Raw genomic sequence first — 25,028 nt, 5'->3', positions numbered from 1 at the left:
CCGTAACAGGTCTGGGCTTCCAAGTTCCAGTGAAGGAAAATTGTAGACAGACATTTTATACAATTGTGTGCTTCCAACTTTGTGGCAACAGGTTGGGGAAGAAGCAGAGATGGTGTGATCAGGTGTCCACATACTCCTCCCCCCATATAGTGTATATTGAGATCTTTGAAACTAAACAGTTCAAGAGCATAGAAATACCCAAGCAGGGGGGCATTATGGGCAATTTGGGGACCAGGGTTTAAGAGATTCATTTTCAGTTGGGTTGCAGGATGGGGTCACATTGGAACATTCTGGCTTTATATTCACACTGACTAATACAAGTGAAGTACGGAAGCCAACCAAAAGAGCCACATCTATACTAAAACATCTTTATTTAAACCACAAACAGGACTTTACAGGTTTAAAACAAACACTTAAAGATTACGTTTTTTAAAAAGTTCCATTAACGGTCACTCAGCGTGCGCTGTTGTCCTCCGCGTGACCTTCCTCATCGCGCGCACAGCAGCGCACACCTCGCGCTGCGTGATCGTGCCGCGCCGGTTGAACTTGGCGAGGCGCGCGGCTTCCGTACCGACGCTCGCGCACAGCTCCGCCCGCAGCCATCCGGGTACCGCAACAGTGTCGATCACAGCCGGGCTCGCCTGTAAGAGGAAAATGGACAATCTGCAATCACCATTTTGCGGCAAGAGTTTAGGCACAAGCAGTTCACCTAAGAAAACAAAAAGTTACAACTGCGCATATACTGGAAATTAAGACATCAAGGGTGCATTTCACACATGATTTGGATGATTAACTTGTAGCAGAGAGCTATATAGAGAGTAAAAAGTTCTCTAGCCAGCCCATGGTAGAAAACTTAACTTAAGTGCTAACACTGGAGACTCACTCAGCATCTCAAAGCTTCCCCCGTATTAAATAGCCAATTTGTAATCTGTTCATCAGACATGGATTATGTGGAGTGTCCCTGCTTCACTAAACATTGATTTCGTGTGAGAAGTTCTACAGATTCAGGCCAAAACTAACTCAATTAAGAACCATGTATCCTAATCAACAAGAACAGCATGTCCTATAGGACAGTGTTCGTTTTATTACACCACCAAACTGTACTTTTTATCCAGTTAGTTACATTTATTGCTGTGGAACACAATTTAGTTCCTGTTCTCACTTACATTAACAGCGATAAACAGTCATTCCTTCAACCAGCTTCATGCTCACAAAGAGATGACCCAAAAAAAAAAAAAAAAAAAAAAAAAAACACCCCACAACCCCTGCCAAAAATACAAATCCTCAGTCCTGAATAGGTGTTAAATTTCAAGGTTTTATTTTGGTGAGGAAACGATTGCTTATAACTGCTATAGCAGGAGCTAGTGTGTTTCATGGACAGTCCAGATCAAGTGCAACTATGAATGGCTAAAGTACATGCATTAATATTTTTTAAACTGTAAGCAAAGTGCTTTGTATAAAGATGAATAAGACTTCAGACCATGCTTTTATGAGCAAAGCAACAAATTCAGGGTGGTAAAAACAAGAAAATGTATAAGTTTTCAGATAGTCCTTAGCTCATCAACATACCTTCTTAAGTTTGTAAATATAGTTGGTATAAGCCTTGATGGGCCTCCAGGTTTTCCTGCTCACATACTTCTGCTTCTTCAAAGTTGCTCCGTTGTGCCGGGTTTTCATAGTAAACACTGCACTCAACCTTTCACCAAAATGCTTCTGAAAAGTTCTGTCCAACAAACACACCTGTTTACCTTTTCAACCCTCTGCACAGGTGCTTCATATGTTCATTATAAGAACTGCACTGATTGGTGGGGGAGGAGTTTCCTGAGTAACACTAACCCATTTAATCCTAAACGCAATTTTCTTTTCAGTTTGTAAAAATAGTTGTTATATATTTTAGTGAAACGCAAGCTATTGCATTTTAAAGTACAATTTGTTTAGGTTTTATCTATTTATTCATTTATTTTATTTTAATGTGTGACATAATTGGTCACATGACCAGAACCATGCCACTTAATTTACATCAAGCATGGCCTGTAACTGAGAAAGATGCTCCATACTGAGAAAAACAAACAAACAAACAAACATTTTATAATACAGACTCAACCACCATGTTTGATACATATAGCATTTAAATAGACTATTATTGATGTGGGTCCAAGCACCAAGGAATGTTTATTTGAGCTGTTTATTATTTTTCAACATATTTTGCAGTGCATTGAATGCTTTATAATCTCATGTATGTTTGTGTAAACATCAGAAATGAAATAATGGTCATCAGGTTCTGGAAAAAAGCTTGGATCCAGGTGTGGCCCAGGGACTCAATAACACCTCATTTTGACTTTTTTCTTAAATATGCAAGCATGGATCTCTGCAACCTGGAGCAAGCTCCAAATGCGAGGGACTAGTTCTAAATGGACTACACATGGGATGGGTTAGAGTTAGGGATAGGGAAGATAGCCCATAGGATCATCGGCTACTGACACGTGGTATCACATGCTAACATGCTAGTCCATTTGGAGCTATCCCCCAATAATTTGAGCTGTAACACCTGTTTGGAGCTGGCTCCAGGCTGCAGAAATATGAGCATCCAGTTTCACCTACATGAAATAAATTTGGTTGCCACATGCGTTTTCTTAAGACAAACAAAACCAACAATCAAATCACAATCACAAAAATCGTGCCCATCAGGAAGTCGGCCATTTTGATTTTGTGCGTTTGGACAGGTATCAAAAGTTTAAGTACCCCTCCTACAGGATTCATCAGATTCAAAGCAAATATGGTCAGCATGATGTCAAGATGTCCATGATACTCAACTACCAAGGAAATGTCGATATCTTAAACGGTGTTGCCATGGCCATACAATCGATTAACATTAGGCCGCATAAACAGAAAGGGTATACTTTGTGCAATGTGGGTCTTAGTTCATATTTGGATTGAGTGGTAGGATCGGACACAGTCACACGCACATGCCAGTAGTCATTCATTGAAAGCGTGATCAACTGGCAAACTGCTTATAAACCAAACTATATATCAAACTTTTTAATACTCCTTCGGGAGGAATCATCAGATTTAAACCGGATTTAGTCAGCATGATATGAAGATGCAAAAGTGAAAAGAGAATTTATGATATGTTAAATGTGACCAAATACTTACATTTCTGTAGCTGGAGCAGATTTCTTTGACTTCAGACTTTTTCTGGTCTTGAAATAGACAGTGGAAAATTCCTTTCAGGCTTGCATTACCAACCCAGCATGCTGAGTCACTCATCATCAACCCAATAATAATAATAATAATAATAATAATAATAATAATAATAATAATAATAATTAGTCACAAAAATTCGTAATAAAATGTCCTCCCACAGATGTGAAAGTGTCTCTGGCTGGGTGAGTTCTGATCAAATAGAAGCATCTGACCTAAAAATAAACAGATGAAAATGCAGAATCTGCATCAAAGGTGGGTTTTTTTTGTTTGTTGTTTTTTTTTTAGATCTCTTGTACTCATAATTTCAGATCTGGATCATTTCTTGGTTTCAGGCTTCTTTTCATGTTCAGGTCTGAAAGTTAGCACCACCTCCAGCTGAAGCAAAGCCCCGCCCGTTTTCCAACATATTTTTCCCTAAAACAGAACCCAAACAAAACAAAACAAAAACAGGCTAAGAGCAACAGCAACAGCCAATAAATAAATAAAAACCCTCACAAAGAATAATGTAGTAGGGGAAGGGAAGGTTTGTCCATGTTTTTATCGCAATTGCAATTATCCTCACAGGCAGCAGAGGGCACTAAACATCCGAAATCCCTTCTGAACAGATAGAATGATGATCTTAGGACTGTTTGGGCAGCCTCAAGTCAAGCCTATTGTCACATAAAAATGGATTTCCATTGCAAGAATATAAGGATAACGCAATTTTTTTTCTTCCTTTTTTCTTAATTTTTTTAAAAAAAGTCATTTTCTCTGCATTTGCTCTCTGAGCAGCTATACCACAAACCCCTAGACTTGGTTCTGTGTTCTCATACCAAATCATATTTTCTAATCAGGAACAGTACGTGGGCTGGTTTTCTGCCTGGAGTCAAGGGCCTGCACTGAGATGATGATTTTGCAATGAATTTAGCTGCATCAAGTTATTTCATAGTGTTTCTATTTGATAGGTTACCATATTGTTGAATTAAACCACATTTGCAATGATTAATGCGGTAATTAACAATATACTAGACTGCTGTTTAAAAAGATCTTTTTTTATGCTAATGTGTGTGTGTGTGATGCTATCTAGATGCTACTGAAAAACCTCATCTCTGACACTTCCTCTCGGGGACGCCCAGAAAATTTGCATAAGGATCTGCGTGACCCGACTCTGAATATAAGAAACGTTCCATGCGTCAACATTAATGTAACTTTTAGACCTTTACCGTAGAAGCAAACGTCTTTAGCTGATGATCAGCAACATTTGGGATAAGAAGAACTTCTTGGAAAATTTGTCCATCCTGCTCCACACTAGGATTTAGAAGTCTTCTCACCACTATTTAGAGATAACACCTTAAATTGTTTTGTCGAGATAAACAGCATGTTACATTACTAGCGAAATTGATGTCATTTGCACCAGAGGCAAGTGAAAATCAGAATTCATTTGCAGATACTTGCCTCATTAGTTCAAATGTGCATTCCAAAAGGATCATTAAATCGGTGTGCTGTGTAAATTTAGCAAGCACACTTCAAATGCCACATAATAACGGATGTCACAGAGGCTGAATATTCATTATTTACAATGACAATGCTAGTGAGAGAGAGAGAGAGAGAGAGAGAGAGAGAGAGAGGGTGAGAATATATATAAAAAACCATGCTGGGGGTTTAAAAAAAAACACAATTTCCTCTTTGTGAAATCAAAATAGAGTCCACAAGGTTTATTGAGAGATTACTGTCCATAACAGGTGTAAACAGGAAACAGTTTGAGAACCGAAAGTCTCCCTAGTAACGGCATTTACCCATTACAAACGAATACTCGAATGCTGAAGATGAAACATTAACGATCTATGCTACCGTGTTTGTCTATTAGACCGAACGTTTGTTTTCTAATTTCAATCATTCTGAATTGCTGATCTAAATATAACCAAAACAAATAGTCACACATTAGTATTAATGTCGTATGTCCAGTGCCTACTGTGAACCCTCTTCATCCCAGGTTCCACACATCCAACAGAGACAGAGTTCCACTGTTAAGCTGCAGGACCTGGAGTATATAAATATTTACTGCATATATCACAAATACGATATACAAAAGACTCCTAAGATAGGCTGTTATACCCAGTTACACGTTTGGTTATTACTGTACACTTGCGTGTGAAAATACTCACCACACCGCATGAAGAGACAGAAGCTTTTTTTCGTCTGAGAAACATCTCGTCTATTTATTTAAAGTGCACTCTTAAGGAAACCAGGCGTTCAATGACATTGCGTAGAGTTTTGTTTTTTTTTTTGTCTGTGTGTATTTTTTTTTCTGAGTTAAGGCTATAGACTGTCAGCGGTGTAAGGTGTGTCAGCAGGAGGTCGTTCGTTTCATGGGGGTCTCTCTTTCTATTAAGAAACTCCTGATATATGTAGTACGCTGCTGGTGTTAATGTCGTTACGGTCATAGAAGCTCGAACCTTCTTCTAATATAGTCACTGATACTAATACGCTGTTATCGAAATCATTTAAAGAGGCGGTTTGTAACATTTAGAAATGTTTCTAAGACATGTAATTGTTCATTCATATCATTTTAAAGATACTTTCAGATCACGTGCGATGTTCAATGTTGCCACTTATTAGATCTGGCTATGTTTTAGTTTGCGTTTTTTCCAGCCCTGAAATGAGCTCCGCCCACAGCCTGAAGTGTGCTCTAGAGCGCAGTAGTTTTTCCCTAAAAGGCAACTTGGAGAGATTTAGGGGAAAGGAAAGGTTTGTGAATGTTGTTACAGTCACTGCACAGACAGAAGAGGGCTTTAAACATTACAGACTGCCCCTTTAATGAGATGAAACCAGGGGTGGACAAATCAACAGCCCATGTTAATTGTTTTTTTTTTGTTGTTGTTGTTTTTTTTTTTTAATGCGTAGTTGTCTGGTGGACAAGTAGGTTATATGCTGCTGATACAGCAGTCAACATTTTAATTTCTCCCATTTTGACTTTCATGAAAAAAAGTTCCCACACATTGTTCAAAATCGAACACTACTAGCTACTGGTTCCTGAATCCCTCCACCTACAAAACTACTACTGTGTCTTGGCCACTGGTATAAATTGGTTGAACTAGACATTTAAATGAGCTTACAGAGTTGACATGCAATCTCTTCAGAATCACAAATAGGCAGCGATGATGAAAGACTGATGAAACTGAGCCAAATACAATAGTACAGTAAAAAAAAAAAAACCCTGTTATAAAACTCTATTGCTATGACGTTGAAACACATATACAGCCAAAATAAAAACTCCAACCAGTACGGTGTGAGTGCAGAGCTCCGGTCCAAACAGACAAAATGTTCGAGACTTGAAACACAAACACAATATGCTACATCATAGAGGATAAGGATTACGACTACCAAATCACGGGACTGTGCAGCACAGGGGCGCTCGCTAATGAATTTATGATTTGTCCACCCCTCTGAAACACATTTCCCCCCCTCAATTTACCTACTACCAATAGCAAAATCTATAGTGGGTTAAATATTTGCACCCCATCCAAAGGAAATCTTTTCTGATGATGTAGTGATGATTAATTAATACATTTTTTCTTTCAACATATTGCAGTAAGCTGTTTTCTTATTTCTCTTTCCCCCCCTCACACATTCATATATTAAGTGTTTATCTCTAAACTGAAATTTAAAAACAATTTTTATTTTCCTGTGTTGGTCTTAATATATTGCAATAAAATAATATTTACAGTGTTTATATAACACTAAACCTGAGAATATACAAATGGCATCTGGCTTTTACACATGAGAACATACCGCATGTCTGCGGCAATTTTGCTTTCTTTGTTAAAAATTATTATTATTAGCTGTTTTTTTTTTGCTTATTCAATCTGTGGCCAGAAGATGGTGCTATAGCACAGTATGATGAATTTGGTATGTGGTGGACCTACAGCGCTTTTAAAAGCTTTGAGAAATGTTACTTGTTGCATGTTATTAGCTAACAGATCGCCGTAGACGAGCGCCTGAGACCGTCTGACTCTCGTCTCCTGTGTCAAATCCACTGAATCAGTTTAGAAATAAATGTAACAGAAAGTTGTGATGTGCATTGTAACGATATTCTTACCTCTTTATAAACTTAGATTTCATACACAAACATTTGACATTCTTAACCAAATATAAGAATTATTATATGCAGAATTATATAACTAGAATTATTATTATACATCTTATACTTAACAAGATATATATTTATATATATTCATTTCCGTCGTATTTCTCCAATAACAAAAAAATACAATAAGTACATAAATAATATTACAAATTCTATTAAATGTGGAAGATTAAAAAAAAAGAAGATTAAGACATGTCTAGGCCTACCCTTATTGTTCATGAAAAGAGCAGTGTCCTTCAGTGTTTGCTCTCTCTAGCCCTCCAGCCCTCCAGATGGCGCTGTATTTGAGAAACAGGCTCAGTTTAAAGTGCAGTCTCTTTCAGGTCGTTGAGGTTTGGCATGCGTGAGCGTGATGAGCGGACGAAGCCGTGCCCGTTCTGGCCTGCTTTGGATGCCAGCTGCTCTGGGTATGGGTTTCCCTCGGCTCGCCCCAGAGCTGCCGAGTGCCACGTGGATTCAAGCTGACCGGCGTGAGGATATGCTGCCTGACGGGACATGGGCTGGGTCGGTCCTCCAGCCCCTCCTCCTCCAACGTGGCCCCGTGACTCCACAAAGCTTCCTCCTTTGGAGGCGGGGTTACCGTGGGGGAAACGCATGTCTGGTGTAGTGGGTTTGCTGGAGGAGGACGAGGCAGGGAGATGAAGAAGCTTGCGAAGAGATCTGAGAGGCTGGTTCTACGAGAAAACAGCAAGGCAAAGTCAGCAAATTATCCAAAATATATGGATAGATGGATTGACTGATGATGGATGGATAATTGGATAGATGGATTGTTGGATGGATAGTTGGATAGACAAATCAATGGATGGATGGATGATTGGATGGATAGATGGATGGATGGATGGGTTAATAGATGGGTGTATGGCTTGATGGATTTATATAGATGGATGGATGGATAGTTGGATGGACGGATGGATAGATACATGGATGGATAGATGTATGGACTGATGGATGGATGGATGGATGAATAATTGGATAGATGGATGGATGGATGGTTGGATGGAGGGATGGATAGATACAGCTATGTATGTATATATGGATAGGTTGATAATTGGATAGATGGATGAATGGATGGACGGTTGGATAGATAGATGGATGGATGGTTAGATGGATAATTGGATAGATTGATGAAAGGATGGATGAATGAGTAGATATATGGATAGATGGGTGGATGGGTTAATAGATGGACGGATGGATTGATTAATTTAAATCATGGATGGATAGATGCATGGACTGATGGATGGACTGATGGATAGATAGAGCTATGTATGTATGGATGGATGGATAGATAGATAGATTGAAAACGCTCCAAGATGGACAGTAAATATGCTGCTAATCCAATCTAAAGAAAACTGGGAGGATTTTGAATCTGAGGTAAGCAGTCTCTCTCTCTCTCTCTCTCTCTCTCTCTCTCTGAAGTACCTGAGAGTGTGGTTCGGCTAGCCTCTCAGCTGGCCACTCGTCTCTGTCTCTCTCCTGTTCCTGTTCCCGCTCTCGACTCCTCTCCCGGTCTCTGCTGCGTGTCCGGTGTCTGCTGCTGCTCTGCTGCCCAAAGCCCCGGGACGATTTCTGTACCACCACCTGATCCGGTCCCTCGTTCAAGACCTGACCGATGATGGACAAGTGTCATAATCGCTAAAATGTTGAACCCCTGACCAGAGCCAAGCCTGCTGAGATGCCACCAGGAGAGAGGACAAGCTAGCTGTCAGTTGGGCTAGTGAAGGTCTAGGAGCTTTATCAGTTCCATATAGGTCACTTGACAGCAATGCAAATACTGACTGTACCCCTCCTCTAAGCTGTACACCAATGGAAACACAACAGGACTGACAGGACTAATAGGATCATTCTCAGTACGGCAGGTAACTTGAACAACTTGAAATGGTGATATGATCACTTTGTATTGATGGATGGGGTAGAGGAGGGGCCGTGACACCAAAATGGATACGCAAATAAGTAACCCACTTATTATTAAGCAATCTGTGACATCACAGTACATTTTATGTAGTTCTGTTTATGTAGCTCGTGTCCAGCTAGCAATAAGCTCCTTGTACTGAGGTTTCTCTTTAAGATGTTAAGTCATTTAAAGAAGTTTCCTGTCTTTAATTATAGAGCATGATGGCAGTCCACCTGAGTACACAGCAGAGTATCAGCGAGCACGGTCAATAAAAATTACCGCAAGGTACTATGTAATCCCTGTTGATGGGAAAGGACATGTACAGATCTCAGTGCTCGCAGAAGTGAAGTGCTCGCATGATATATTAGGCTATTTGGACTGTAGGAAGATGCCGTAGGTAGAGTAATATCCTCTCGATATTTTCGCAGAACACAGGTTGCTTTGCCTTGACTATTAATCTCGAATTACGTAGAAATCGCCGTCACTTCATGTCATCTGTTCACCGGCGTGACACACTAGCTTCACCTGACATGGTGTCGGATGTTGACATTGGATCGTTTTTTATGAATAGGACTACACCAAAACGAGCATGGTATCAGATCAATTCCTGATACCAGGATTGGCACAAATGCTTCTCTACTCTGTAATATTTTCCCACTACAAAGTGACCTATATATTTGATATATCTGATAAATTGTCAACATAGCCATACTTCAGTTATATTCATACTATATTCATACGCTTCTGGAAGCCATTCATGCTGACATTATGAAGATATGAAATAACGGTATCTAGAATTTTGGATACAAGTGGCCTTCCTCTCTCCTGAGGAACTCTTTTCCCCATAAAGCTCTATGTTTAGGCAACGGAGAAATACAAATCAAACCGGTCCAAAATTTAGACATGTTGGTGACACATCTCTTTCTATATGCTGTACCTGCTGATTATCATCATCATCATCATCATCATCATCATGTGTGCCCCGTAAAACACCACATCTATGAGGTCTGTTAGTACATGAAAACCTTTCTTAAAGACAACACTGTCTATGAAGGTCATATTTATATCAAGAGGCACACTGTTACCATTATTTATATATAAAAAAAAATGTTTTGTAACAGTATGAATTTGGTATAACCGAAGCGATAACAAGAACTTACTTTCACGTACTGTACAGGAACATTAAATGTAAACAGTTAAACGTTTTGAGTTGGTGTCATTCTTTAGAAAATCAAAAAACGTATGCGAGGAAAAAAAATAATGTCGACACGTGCTGTATTTGAAAAATAGTCACCTTCGGGGTACAGTTACTCCGCTTCACGTTGTGCTCCATCGCACCACCCTGTCATTGATTATTTTCCTAGTCCAGCATGCTCCCAAGTGTTTTACAGCATGTTACATCACATTATATCACCAATGATCTTTTTTATACTAAATTATGAGACTTGTCTTGGTTTTCTTTTCTTTAATAAATTAAATTACACCAGACAGACTATCGAAAAAGAAATAAAACGATTCGACGACTTTACAACACACTATAAAACATTTAGAAATTGCTTTGTAGACAACTGCAGTGTAGTTTTGGGCTTGATTAAATTGTGAGGAAATAAAATATTGGAAATGTTGTCTATTTAATATTTTGTGTGTGTGTGTGTGTTTAAAATATTTGTCAGATTACAAATACTACTTAGATTATGATAGTTAATAATAATAATAATAACAACAACAACAACAATAATAACAACAACAACAACAATAATAATAATAATAATAATAATAATATAATAATAATAATAACAGCAAACTATTAGGATTATAAGTGTTATAAACACCACTTATAATGCATTGTTAGGAATTTATACATGCATTACAAAGATGGCTATAAACTGTAATGCTTTTCATAAATAATTCTAACATGCCCAATGCATTCATCGGTCATTATCCAGCCTTCATAGAAAGGATTTGCCTCACTTCTTTCACATTCTAATCTATAACACATTTAACTGCTCTTCACACATAACTAGTTTTACTGTATTAAAATTCAATCAGAATGTCTGTGTGAACATTTTTAGTATCGGGGATACCAATTTCTCCCATAAGACAGAGACCTCATGGATCAAGTGAACCACAGAGTCACAAATACCTCGCCAGTACTCGTCATCAATCCCGAACAAACGTGGATTAATAATGTTAATAGCATGCAATGCGATTGGCACAAGGTTAGTGGTTAGGTTAGATGTGTTATTATTCAGTATATTAATGGTCATTTGTACCATGGGCGTGGCCACTAGAGGGAGTACTCTCTCTGAGGAGCTATGTTTAAAGCTAAGCTTTGAGTTATACAGTGGAAAAAGAGATTTCTTGATCACAGGACCTCTGGCTTCTCCAGCATCCACCTGGAATACAAGAGGCACAAGACTGACGAGACTGACAGTGGGACACAGGACACCAGTGTTCACACACACACACTCACACACACGGGCATGGACACACAGAATATACAGAAATGCCACAAAATACATATAAAATGCATACATTAAAATCTCTCAACATACAACGTACACACATATCAGACACGCTATACATCACCATGCATGGAGCCGACACTGACCGCTTGAGATTTCTTCTTCTTCTTCTTTATTGCTCGGAAAAAGCCTTGCTTCTCCTTCTCTTTGGCTGGCTCTGGAGGGCCCAAATCCAGCGGCTCAGGCCCCGTCCTGATATAAAACACACAATCCGTAGATGTTATTAATCAGAGAACGTGACTCTGTATATCGCGAGACCTTTTTAACAGCATGATCGCCCTACGACGTGTCAGAATAACAGATCATTTATATATCATGTAGCAGTGCACAAGATAAGTGGAGAGGGTCATGCTGTTATAAAGTCCGAACTCCTGTCACTGAAAACAAAGCAACACTCTCTGACCAATCATATTTGAGAATTCAACAGTGCTGGTGTACACACTAAAAATAACACTATGATATTTAAAAATATCAACTATGTCACTGCCTACAAAAAGACAGGACTACAGAAGTACACAACTGGGGGCGAGCTCAGCAACCTTCGAATGTCAACACAGGGTAAAGGTGTAAATGTTGGTCATAATCTCCGAACTCTATGAATACAGTTATATTTAGACTGGCTGAGAACAGAGTAAGCAACCAGGAAGTCGAACACTTTTTTAAAAAAAACTATATCTGCATAGCCTAGTGAAAAACGTGCGTGCATCTAAACAGAAAATAGTGCAGTGTGTTAAAGCTCACCAGGGGTCGTAAGTGGGTTGGCGTTTGGTGTGGCTGCTGCTCTCCATGTTCACCCCTGAGCTCATATTCTGCCCGCTGCCCTCATGGAAAGTGTTATCCGGTCTAGGAGACGGCACTACGACAGAATCCCACGCAATAAACAATTTTAGAAGGGAGACTTAAAGAAAACGATTTGTGTGTGAATGTGTGTGAGCTTGATCTGACCTCTGTAGAAGCTGCCAACTCGACGTGGCATTGAGTCACTGTAGACCATGCGGTTCTCCTTGGACGATCCTCCGTCCTCTGGATGCTGCTCGTGATAGATGGCTGCCTGCAACACACCACAAGCAGGATGCCAGAAATAACAAACAAATTAGAAGCAATTAGCTTGATTAGCGGGAACCAGCATGTGACCGTTATTAGCAAGATTCACACATATCAGGAATAAGTGAGGAGTGTGTGCAATTAGACTGACCCTGAGGTCGTCAGGAGCATCATCACGGCTGCTGGAGCTGCCCACGTGCCTCGGTAGCGTGCGGTGCTGCAGCTGTGGCGAGAGCATCTGGAGGCTGCTGGCACGAGCGGGAGCACTCTGCCCCAGTGCCAGGCCTACATCGGCTCCGTGCGGGCGACTGCGCTCCCGTCGCACGTACATGGAGTGCCTGTGGGGGCGCTGTTGTGACGAGAAAGGGCTGGTGTAGCCCAGGCCATAGGGGAAGTCACGGGCTCCTCCTCCAGGATCCAGGGTTTCTGTGGCTTTGGCCTCGTCCTGCTGCTGGCCCTTGTGGCGTGTTGATGAGCGGCGGAGCGATGAGTCCACCATGCCGACCTGACGCTCGGACTTGGCACGCCCTCCGGGGCTGTGACGCAAGGCGGGGCTGCCAGGCGCGGCCAGGTTCAGGTTGGCATTCAGATCCAGGCAGCTAGAAGGGAAGTATCGCGAGGGAACCGGTGCATCGTCTTGGAGAAGCCGTGGATCGCTCAAGTTACTGATGGACTTGGCGTCTGTCAGCGCGCCATGGCTCTTAGACAGACTCATAAAAGACGAAGAGCTCTTAGTGCTTGAATTCAGCGGCATTGGCTCGCCGTGGCGTACAAGTTTCTCCCGCTCTCCCTGCAGTGTATTATTCTTGCCCTCCACAAACGAGTGGCGGTTGTGGGAACGTGAGGCATTGGATTTGAGGTATTTGGCGCCAGGGCCATCAGATGCCTTGGGCAAGTCAAATTCCAGGTCGGAGGCTTTGGCTCGTGCCTTCTTGGGGCTGAGCGAGGCCAGGTCTTTGCCGCAGGACGCCGAGCGGTTAAGTGGTTGGGGGGAATGGAAAGATTTGGCATGCAGTGTGGGACTCAGGCTGCTGGACGCAGAAACGGCACCGTTCAGGAACGCTTCAGCACTCTGGGGGTGCAGCTCGGCCTGATTATGACGCGGTAGGCTAGAACAGTCCCGGCTGTTGGAACGGTGATGTCCCGAGCTCTTACTACCATGACTCCTTAGACAGAGAAGAAGTAGAGGGCATGAGAAAGAGAAAGACTCTTGAGTACTACGGTTATCATCATGAGTGTAAGTATAATAAGCGTCCAAATCATTTTGTGATACTGATATGCTATATCAGCCAATTAAGATTTAATGCAGATTTGATATGCAAAGCATCTACTTGACAACTAAAACGACAACATTGTGCTCAGATTGGTGAAGACAAGAAATGGTACAGATATCTTGAGGTTTTCAAAAATGATACTTTGGTTTACAAGGATGATAAAAAAAAGACCATATATCTGCATCCAGCTGTTTAATGTGTATCACTCCTACTTATCAAAACTGATGACAGCAAAGTAATATTTGGCTATGATTTCACTTTTGAAAAAAAAAAAAAAGAAGAAAGAAAGTTCTTTCAGGTATACTAAATGTTTACTTAAAGGGGACCTATTATGCAAAATTCACTTTTACATGGTGTTTGAACATAAATGTGTGTCAGCAGTGTGTGTACACAACCACCTTATAATGGTAAAAATCCACCCACTGTTTTTTTTTTATACTCCCCATAAATCATAAACAGTGTCTCAAAATGAGTCGTCACATTGGAACAGGCCCCGCCCACGACTGGTGATGGACGCTGCCCTATTAGCATAGCTCCTCCCCTGAGTGAGCTGCACACAATCCGCCATGTTCTCTGCGCTGGAGCAGCTACAGATAAGAAGAATGTTTCAGCTTCATAAGCTTTGTAAGTGTTCTGTTGTTGGCTGTAAGAATGAACACAAGAGTCTTCACGTACTCCCGGCATCAGTGTCACTGAAGACGCAGTGGAGTAGTTTTATTTTTGAAGGAAATGTGCCCCATAAAATAGCTAAATTCGTATATGTTCTTTCGAATGATTTTACACCAGACTGCTTTGTGAACGAGGGTCAATACAAAGCTGATTCTCCAGTCAATACCAAGTGTTCGTGATCTAGCTTCATATCTAGAATACGTAAGTATCGCTCTTTATATTTTGTGAACGTTTGCAAATCGCCTTTCCGAATGTGCTTGTTAGCAAATTCCATGGCTAATGCGGCTTTAATACCCATTAGTTCACACTTACTGTCTGTATAATCCATACATATAGGGTCGAACACTGGTATTTACAGTGTCAGTCATATTGTTTCTCTTGATTTGTCGTTGCCATAGCATCCGAAGCACGAGCTGTAAAGGCACAGCCCTCTTCTGGAAAAGGTCGGGGAGCAGCAGCTCATTTGAATTTAAAGAGACCCACAAAAACAGCATGTTTTTTGCTTCCACCCAAAAAGGGGCATTTACAGCAGGGTATAATAAATGATCTGTGGGGTATTTTGAGCTGGAACTTCACAGGCACATTCTGGGGACACCTGAGACTTCTATTTCATCTTGTGAAAATGGGCATAATAGGTCCCCTTTAAGTTTACTACTAAGTATACTAATGTGTATGTGGAGAGAAGTATCATTCTGTATCAAGTATACTGTTATACACTACATATCTAAATATACTTTAAGGGAAGCTTACTAGGTAAGTATTACTACTTACTACTTGACATTTAGATCACTGTAATGAATCTACATCTAGTAATAATATAATTATGAAACCTATTTTTGAGTATGCTGGCTATTTAGTTCTGCCATGTCCACAATATATTAAATATTAGTTCCCATTAAATTCTTTTTTTTTTTTAAACAGTTCCAGTATTCAATATTCTCGGAATAGATTTGTATAAATGCTATGCCTGACATGTTATTGGCCCAAGCCACAACCAATTGGAGTGTGCTTCCTCCTCCTGACCTGCTGAGGGCGGTGTTGTCGTGGTGGGGTTTTCTCTTGGAGGAGCGGATAGGTGTAGGGGTTGGGGGGCCAGGTCGCTCGGTCTGCCGCTGGCTCTGGAATACGTGGTGGTTCAGACTCTGCTCCGTCAGGAAACGCTCATTCGGGTTCAAAAGCAGCAGATTCTGAAACGGTAGTTACGCAAGAGCGAGTGAGCTGAGACAAAATAAATAAATAAATAGATAAATAAATAAAAGATCATCGTTTAGACCAGCTGGATGGCCTTACCATACCAGGACAAAGCCAACACTGCTTCAGAGGTACGATATACAGTATACCAGTAGTCACCAGCCTTCTTCCTGGAGCTCTACAGTACCTTCCTGTAGGTTTCATGCCTTTTTTACTTGATCAAGAACTTCTTAAGGCAATGTTTGGATGGTCAACTGGGCACGATTACATCTTCAGGAAGGTAGATCTCCAGGAACAGGGTTGACCGCTGCACTATTGTATAAGCCACAGCTGTTAAACATTGCTCAAAGCACACTGTTTCAAGCTGCCTGGTCTGTAATTATGTCATGTTTTTGATTAACAGCAGTTGCTCACGAATGAATCATATTCTTAATTATGATCATGATTGTTGTCTTTTTCAATTATACCGCACTGTTGAATTCTTAAATTTGATCGATCGGAAGGCGTTCGGTCAACAGCCCTGACCGTCTTTTTAAATATGTTATAGTTTTTACAGTGACAGCTCACTCACAGGGTGGACAAATAATAAACCGATGAAACAAAATGTGCTGTTATTTAACAAATGAACATATAATATGGTGGCGTTTTCTAAGGAAGGAGTCTCCAGCGTCAGAGGTCAAGCTGTAACTTTAAGTTTTCTGCCATGGAAAACGACTTTGCGGTTTTCTGTAACATGACAAACAGCACTTTTTCATTGCATGGACCTCAAGAGAAAGTGGGGGAATTACTGTTTATAGTGCTCATAATGTAAGTGATAGCAGGAACTGACTTTTTTCAGACGTTCCACAACAATCAATGTAACTGTAAACACAGCAGACAGTATGATGTGTCATTATGTAAACAATTAAAATTGGCAAAATGCTACAGTATAAAGGGATAAAAAGACGTCAGGATGCGCTGTTATGAAAATAACAAACTTTTGGGGTGGACACTTTGCACCACACAACACAATCACATGTTGTGAAATTGTACAATGTGAATAAAAGACAAAAAAGCTTCTTGTCTCATTTGGTAGTTGCTTGTATCTGTCGTGCATTGCTGTTTAAAAGGTTCTGCTGTTGCAGCAAACTGCCATTTGGCCCACTGCGGGAATTTTTAACGCTCCAGTTAAAAACAGACACACAGACAAACCCACACAGCCTCCCCTGGATAAGCTCAGAGTTTACTAGCACACATCCACGTTGTACACTTTAAGGCAACGCGCTGGTCTCCAGCCATTGTATTCCAAACCCGCCGCTGTTGCTGAAGTGAAAACGCTCGCCTGGGTGTTGTCGTGACGCTCTGATTGACATGCTCGCCGAAGTTCAAGGTTATGTCATAATATTCAACAGCAGCTCATTCGAATGCATGCAGACCGAAGAAGCTGCAGTGTGAATACAATTAGCATAGGATCAGCATATTAATACCATCTCGTCCTCGGCTAAATAAGAGATGTTAACATGAATCACCCTAATTATCATAAATGTGGAACAGCTTCACTGGGTGCTCAATGTAATGAAACTCATCTAAAGGAGCCTAAAGCTCTGCCGGGTCTCTTCTCGTGCTCTCTTTCACATTCTTCACATTCGTCTGTTTCTAAAGAGAGTTTTATACAGTTTGTATTTGGGAATGGATACAGGCAAAAAAACAAAACAAAAAAACATTGTTATATCAGCACCCGCTTTATAATGCACCTTATATGAAAAAGTTTTACCAAATGTACTTGATCAGCCTCAAAGATGCGTTTGGTTTTCACTAGCGCTACAAGGCTGAGTAACGGAAGTCCGTCTTTCTATAAAATGTCCAAGTCTTTTTGATTGTATTATCTGGAAATTGTTGATAGTATTTCTTGAATTCTGTGATCGCAGAAATGAACCCGGAATCAAACAAACTCCGGAATATTCAATAGAGCTTGCGATTTTTCAAAATTACCGCAGATTTTGCGCAGATTCGGGACAAGTCCTGCCACTTGACGTCATCGCAACGAGTTTTCGGCCGAAGCCGTTTTCGATTCACGAGCATCGAATGTGAGTATAGCTAAAAGGTCTCGTTTACCAAAAAACATCACTGAAAAAGACCGTGCAAAAAAGTTTCGTGCGATTGCGATTTCGACAATTCGAGTAGTTTTTGGCAACAAAACAATGAAAAAGCACAAAAAAACGTTGTAAATTCTGAAAAATACGCCACAGCAAAATCTAGCATTTCTGTACAGTCTGATTTACAATTTTACAAATGTAAGTTGCAGCAAGTTGCAGCTTTCCAGTACAAAATACACCTTCCAACTTTGGAAGGCGGGGCCTAGGGGTGTAGAACAATATCAAATATATGTTGTCCAAGATGTCCGCCCTTTTAGCTACATTGTGAAGTTTAGTTAAGTTAATAGATTACAGTAAGCTTAAGACAGATATTTACAGTAAATTGAGACTTTCGTTACTGGTGAATTTCATAACTATCTTAGCCTTGTAGCTCAAGTGCAAAACTAAAGAGGGAAATTTCAGACACAAGCTAACTACTGACTGATGGGAAAAAATTTTATTAAACGCAATTTTTTTTATTTATCTATGAGCCAATCCTTTAACCGGTAAGTTGACTTGGATATGTAAGAGCAGGACTGGGGTCAAACTGATCCAATGTCAGACACAGAGATCGTGTCATTGTTTTATCTAAAAATGAAGCTTCCTGCTGGTCCTTTACAGCTGCATGTTGCATGTTCCTCCTTATCCTTCTCTCTGTTCAACTTCCTTTTGAGACTCGTAAGCTTTGAAGGCCCTGCAAACCGCCTCTCTCTCGCTGACAGTGAAGTGTGACAGTGTTTACGGTGGTGACCTTTTAGCAAACTGATGATGGAGGACAGGTATAGCGACACATCTTCAGCTAAAGTCATAGAGAATAGAATCAGAAAAGAGCAGGGAGAAAGAGGAGGAACGCAAAAGGCGAAGAGAAATGTGCACTTACAAGCATGAAACAAGGGAAATGCTCTCTCATCTACATTATTCTAGGATATCTATTATATGACCAAAGACATCTAAGTATGAGGGTAAGACCTCTGTGCCTGTCAGTCGAAGTGAAAGAGGTGTGGCCTGCGTAGTTGTCAGTCACAGTGAAGGAGGTGTGGCCTGCGTAGCTGTCAGCCCATGTGAAGAAGGTGTGGCTTGTGTGTTTGTCAATCCCAGTGAAAGAGGCATGGCTTGTGTGGGCATCAGTCCCAGTTAAGGAGGCATATCCTGTGTGTCCGTCAGTCGTAGTGAAGGAGGTGTGGCTTGTGTGCCTGTCAGTCCCATTGAAGGAGGCGTGGCCTGTGTGTTCATCAGTCCTAGTTAAGGAGGGGTGGCTTGTGTGATCATCAGTCCCAGATTAAGAGGTGTGTTCAGTATCAGTTAAGGAGGTGTGGCCTGTGTGTCTATATGTCCAGTTAAGGAGGTGTGGCAAGGCGTTAGATACAAAAATACATTATCCAAACATTTATGTTAACATTCCTACAAATCTACTAATGTTGATCAAACTTGACAGGTTGAACGTTCCCAGAAGTTCAGTGAACATTATAAAAAAAATACTGCTAACCTAAATTTGTTTGGTTGATCCCTACATCACAGAGTGGATTCTATCGAATGAAATAATAAAATGAGCTAGGCCTAAGATACTTAGATGAGATGCCAAGGTGCTCCACAAGCAAGCAGTGAGTCATCAGCAGGAGGAAACAGGCACTACTGCCCACATGGCTTGACAGCAAACACACTGTTCATGCACACACAGGCACAAGCAAAGCCCACATTCAGACCAGTATCTTTTTACATGTAACACCATTTTACATGTAACAGCGAGACTTCCTACCCTTCTGTCATGCTTCATACAAACCCAGGATAGCACTGGCAGTCAGAATCAATGTTCCATTACGCAATGAGCTGATCTCGGCTCTGTGCCTGACAGTCCCAGTGAAGGAGGTCTGGCCTCACACTTCTTCAAGCATACACACATGGCTCGGTGCTCTGGTGGCTCTTACCTTCATTAGGTCCAGCATGGGGCCGTTGATGATGCCAAGGTATCTCCTCTCCAGAGTCTGCGGGTGGCTCACTGTAGGGAACTGCATATGGGAGAAGATGATATGAGATTACACACAAACACGCACACACACATACACACACTTCTGTTGGCAGTGGTGCCTCAGTGGTTACACAGTCAGGAACCTGAGCAAGACCCTGAACTTTCGCTTCGAATAAAAGTGTACGCCAAATACATACATGTAAACTGACTGAATTATGTAAATGTGTCTTTCAAATGAGAAAAATATCGCATCCTTTTGGATGTTCGCCTTAACGGATATGGAATGGGATTTTTTCTGTGTTAAAGTGAGAAATAGGGCACAGTAGATGCAAATGGATTAAATTTGCACCAACGATGTGCTTTACTGCAGCTTGAAAACCATGTCAGGAACAGAGACTGCATGTGTATGCATGTGAATACAACCAGAAGGCAGGTATTAAAATTGTGGAAGCCTGTTTCCATCCATTAAACCCTAAATCAAAATATTTACTGAGACAAAAATCAGGACGTTTCTAGAAATGATGCCTTTTTACGATTTATTATCAATGGTTTCATCGCACGCTTGACGCACATTTAAATACACTTAAAACCTCATGTAAATATGGTTTCCTCCTTGAATTTTGTGACATCGTTCACATAATGTTTCTTTGTACATCATCTGCCGGTACCTCTAAGGATTTCCACAATATTAAGTGCTAATATTAAAATTTTTCAGAATTACATGTCACGTGACGTCGTTCAGCCAGAGCCCTCTTCGGTTCACGCGCGCGGAACATTAGTACAGCTGTAAGGTCTCATTTACCAACAGACTGCTGCAAAAGACCGTGCAAAACGATTTCGTGCAACTGCAATTTTGCCAATTCAAGTAGTTTTCCGCCAAAAAAACATGCAAATTGCACCGCAAATTTTAAATAAATAAATAAATAAATAGATGCTGCAGCGAAATCAAGCATCAGTCACAAAACAAACAAACAAACAAACAAATAAATAAATTGCACAAACTCCTGTAAGGACTGATCTATGTATACAATGTGTGTACACAGTGCATCCCATTCCTTGGGGTAAATTAATGAATACATAGAAATGTATGTTTACTAGATTTACTACTTACTCAACTGTTCAGTTTATCTGCAAATTTCTTTCTTTCTTTTTTTTTAAATGTGAAGCCCCAGGATATCGGGTAACATTGCCGGGTCCCAGCTCCAGGATCCCTGGTTCGATCCTGAGCTCGATTACTGTCTGTGTGAAGTTTCTGTGCATGTTCACCTATGTGGGTTTCCTCTGGGTTCTTCGGTTTCCTCCCACATCTCCAAAATGTTGGCTTGGTGACTATAAATTGCCTCTAGGTGTGAGTGTGTGTGTGTGAGTGTGTGCGTGTTTGTGTGTGTACATCCCATCCAGGGTGCATTCCTGTCTCATCTATCTATCTGTCTGTATGTATCAGAACTATGACACATGGCCAAGCAAATCTATAATCTATCTACCTATATATCTATCTATTTATATCTATACATAGCACACAAAAACAGCAATGCTAATTTCCCCAGGGTGAAAGTTCAAACAGATCCATATGTGATTGTGAAAACAAATGGCCACGTTACTGGAAACTGCTGATTTGAGTACAGACCTACATCACTAGTAGAACAGCTGAAGAGCACAAAGCTGGTGAGTTATGAAATAACAGGAATGATATGATTCACAGTGTGAGAAAGAGAGAGAGAGAGCAAGAGAGAGAGAAGAAGAAGAAGAAGAAGAAGAGACTCAGGCACAGCGGCCTGCTCTTGGGTTTTGTTAGCAGGTATGAGCCAGCATCTCACATGTTCACACACACACACACACACACACACACACACACACACACATACAACTACGCATGAGTCACCTCAATCCAATCAGTCACAGCACAGAAAACCCAGGCAGAGAGAGAGAGAGAGAGATGGAGAGAGAGAGAGAGAGAGAGAGAGAGAGAGAGCGAGAGAGAATGTGTTTGGAGAGACGAGTGAGAAGATCAAGGACAGAGAGCAAGGAAAAGAATAGAGATGGAAAGAGCGTCGGAGAGAGACAGGAGCCCACCCGTAGACCGTGGAAGCGGGGGTTGTTGTAGAAAAGCTTCATCTGCTCTGGAGGCAGGGGTCCCAGAACCTTCTGTATGGTGAAGAGTTGATCTATCTCGCTCTCGCCTGGAAACAAGGGCTGTCCGTCACTCAACTCACCCAGAATGCACCCCACAGACCACATGTCCACCGCCTTCCCATACGGAGCTCTGAGAGAGAAACAGAGAGTTGCTTTGACTTTCCAGATGTTTTCTTGCTCATACGGTTCATCTTTAAGAAGTCAGTTAAGCAGGAAACTCTTGAGTGCATAATATCCAGTGATGCTGGTTGTGATATTTGAAATATACACTATGTATATGGCAAATGTTTGTAGACACCTGCTCATCACAACCATATACAGGCCTTCCCCAAAGTGTACAACTGTATAGAATGTCTTTATATGCTATAGCGTTACAGTGTCTCTCAAGTGTCCTCTCAAGTGTCCTCCACAGAGCCCCGACCTCAACCCCACTGAACAAATTTGGGATGAACTGCGACACCGACTGCACCCCAGACCTCCTCATCCGACATCAACGCCTGAACTCACTAACGCTCTGGTAGCTGAATGAACACAAATCCCCATAGCCATGCTCCAAAATCTAGTGCAAAGCCTTCCCAGAAGAGTAGAGGCTGCTCAACAAGCCTATAAAGGTGTGATGGTCAGACATTAGATTCACTCCAAAGTCCAGACTGCACTACAAACATCGGAAAAAAACAAACTTCTCGCCTAATCAATTAACGGATTATGTGCGGTGTGTTTAGGAAGATTTGACCCCAGGCGAAAGAATTTCTATATCGGCTTCTGTATAAAAGGTTTCCGCTTCACCGTGACAGATGTCAGCACACTGAATAACTCTGCTGCGGAAAAAGTTATAAAATCGACTCGAAATTGCTCGCAGTTTCCAGGAAATGAGCAAATACACTCAATCTTAGAAAGCACTGAAGCATAGAAGCACAGTGAGAAACTCCAGCTGAGTCCTCGCGAAGTCATGCCACCACTGCGACGTATATATATCCTAAGAATAAGTTTTGTCAGTACTGCAGATTAGCTGATCGGCAGCAGTAGAAATCATTTCCCCTCTTGAACCTTGTTTACGAGTTTATTTTTGTGCATATAATTAAATAAATAAATAAAACAGTTATGAATCATGCAACTTGAAAATCTATCCAAGTATCCTGATATGTATATTTGCCATATGGCTCACCCTCAGTAGATAAGTATTATTTTTACCCTTGAATCCTCCTCTTAACTCTGTCTGTGCATGTGTGTGTGTGTGTGTGTGTGTGTCTGTGTGTCTATGTGTGTGTGGGCATATGCATATTCATACTTTACTGTAAATAGCCATACTTCTGCTGTGATGGTTGATAGTGGTAACAAATCAATGTTATGACCGATACGGTCAGAGAGAGAGAGAGAGAGAGAGAGAGAGAGAGAGAGAGAGAGAGAGAGAGAGGACAGAAGACCTTTAAATAATGAAATAATAAAGTTTAAGGCCTGTTGTTTTTGTGTGAAATTGACTTCCATCCATCTTCATGTAAAAAAAGTTGTGGCAAAAATCTGTTCTACATAACATTCCCCATTGTACTTTAAATATAGAAACATGGCTTGGGGTGAAGTTTTGCAAGGGAGTTTAGCTACCATCACACAATGTTACAGAGCCTAAAAATGTTGGTTTGGTGTCACTTCATGCAAGTATCAAAGGGTCAAAGGGTGTTCCAGAAAGGCCACAGAGTGTCCCAGGACACTATTTAGGGTATACTTGAGTTCACTGTACCGTATTCAGCATTGAATTATACACATGTAACAGCCCTCAGACAAAATAATTTTGCCCAGAATGGAGGTGTGACCTCAGTTAGGCACAATTCTGACCCTAACTGGTTTAGATTTTTATTGTGCGATAATAGTTCGAGCGACACACAGCGTTAAGTCCAGGGATACAATCTGATGGTTTGATGTAACTACAATACATCATGCTGATGTATGTTTTGCACACACACAAAAAAAACCCACTATCAAATGGCATTATTAACTACATAAATATGACACTATTACTTAAATAAATAAATAATCAATAGTATCGTCCCTTTATAGGCCTCAAAAAAATTGTTTGTTTGTTGAAGCCTCCAGCTTAAATGGTACCTCGGCTTGAACTTACGACCTTCTGATCAGTACGCCAGAGTCTTCACAACTGAGTCGACACTAAGTATAGTGACTCTAGCTTACGTCGGATAAATACTACACTACACGGCTGTGGTTCAGGTGGTAGAGCGGGTTGTCCACTAATCGTAGGGTTGGCGGTTTGATTCCCGGCCCACGTGACTCCACGTGCCGAAGTGTCCTTGGGCAAGACACTGAACCCCAAGTTGCTCCAGATGGCAAGCTAGCACCTTGCATGGCAGCTCTGCTACCATTGGTGTGTGAATGAGAACCAGTGTAGAGTGCTTTATAGACCTGCTAAGGTTAAAAAATATATAAGTGCAGACCATTTACCATCATAATCTATTATAAAAATGGTGAAAACGGAATAACCATGCCGACATCCAACGTGATTTCACCACATCATAAGGGGTCATTTTGGGACAGGGACTTAGTATTGAGGTCGCTAGTGTTTGACGATTAAGACATGCATGAGAGAGAATACTGACCCCAGCAGTAGTTCAGGTGAGCGGTACCACCTGGTGGCCACATACTCCGTGTAATTGGCGTCTGTTCCTTCCGAGAGGTCACGTGCGAAACCTGAGAGTGAAGGATACAAGAAAGGAAGAGAAAGAAGGAAAGAAAGAAAGAAGGGAATTAATATTTTTATTAGTAATGATTAGTGACCAGTAAAATAACCAGAAAACCTCAAATACAGTAACCATAAAGTAAAGTAAAGGACGATACATATGAAGGACAGTCTGTTAGCATGGTGCTGTGTATGTTTAGATTTC

General features: G+C 41.0%; 1 protein-coding gene across 2 annotated transcripts in view; it reads right to left on the bottom strand.

Annotated features, from left to right (window-relative positions):
- Nucleotides 1-354: 354 nt before the first annotated feature.
- LOC108276197 (cyclin-dependent kinase-like 5) overlaps nt 355-25,028 on the bottom strand; it is an 80,761-nt gene continuing 56,087 nt past the window's right edge. Inside the window, exons 8-19 of one of the 2 annotated variants that reach the window (XM_017487661.3) lie at nt 24,744-24,834; nt 22,078-22,267; nt 19,964-20,044; nt 15,757-15,920; nt 12,942-13,956; nt 12,692-12,797; nt 12,488-12,602; nt 11,833-11,938; nt 11,495-11,617; nt 8,750-8,932; nt 1,570-8,004; nt 355-641 (exon numbers count right to left, since the gene is read on the bottom strand). In XM_017487661.3, coding sequence (XP_017343150.1) covers nt 7,633-8,004; nt 8,750-8,932; nt 11,495-11,617; nt 11,833-11,938; nt 12,488-12,602; nt 12,692-12,797; nt 12,942-13,956; nt 15,757-15,920; nt 19,964-20,044; nt 22,078-22,267; nt 24,744-24,834 — 2,546 coding nt within the window. In that variant the 3' untranslated portion in view covers nt 355-641; nt 1,570-7,632. Of the gene's footprint in view, nt 642-1,569; nt 8,005-8,749; nt 8,933-11,494; nt 11,618-11,832; nt 11,939-12,487; nt 12,603-12,691; nt 12,798-12,941; nt 13,957-15,756; nt 15,921-19,963; nt 20,045-22,077; nt 22,268-24,743; nt 24,835-25,028 lie in introns of those variants that run through there. The other variant, XM_017487664.3, reaches the window with a different exon arrangement.

Source organism: Ictalurus punctatus, chromosome 15, assembly GCF_001660625.3.
Source record: "Ictalurus punctatus breed USDA103 chromosome 15, Coco_2.0, whole genome shotgun sequence".
Classification (NCBI taxonomy): Eukaryota; Metazoa; Chordata; class Actinopteri; order Siluriformes; family Ictaluridae; genus Ictalurus; species Ictalurus punctatus.
The sequence above is the reverse complement of the archived record's forward strand: the minus strand, read 5'-3'. Positions and strand labels throughout refer to the sequence as shown.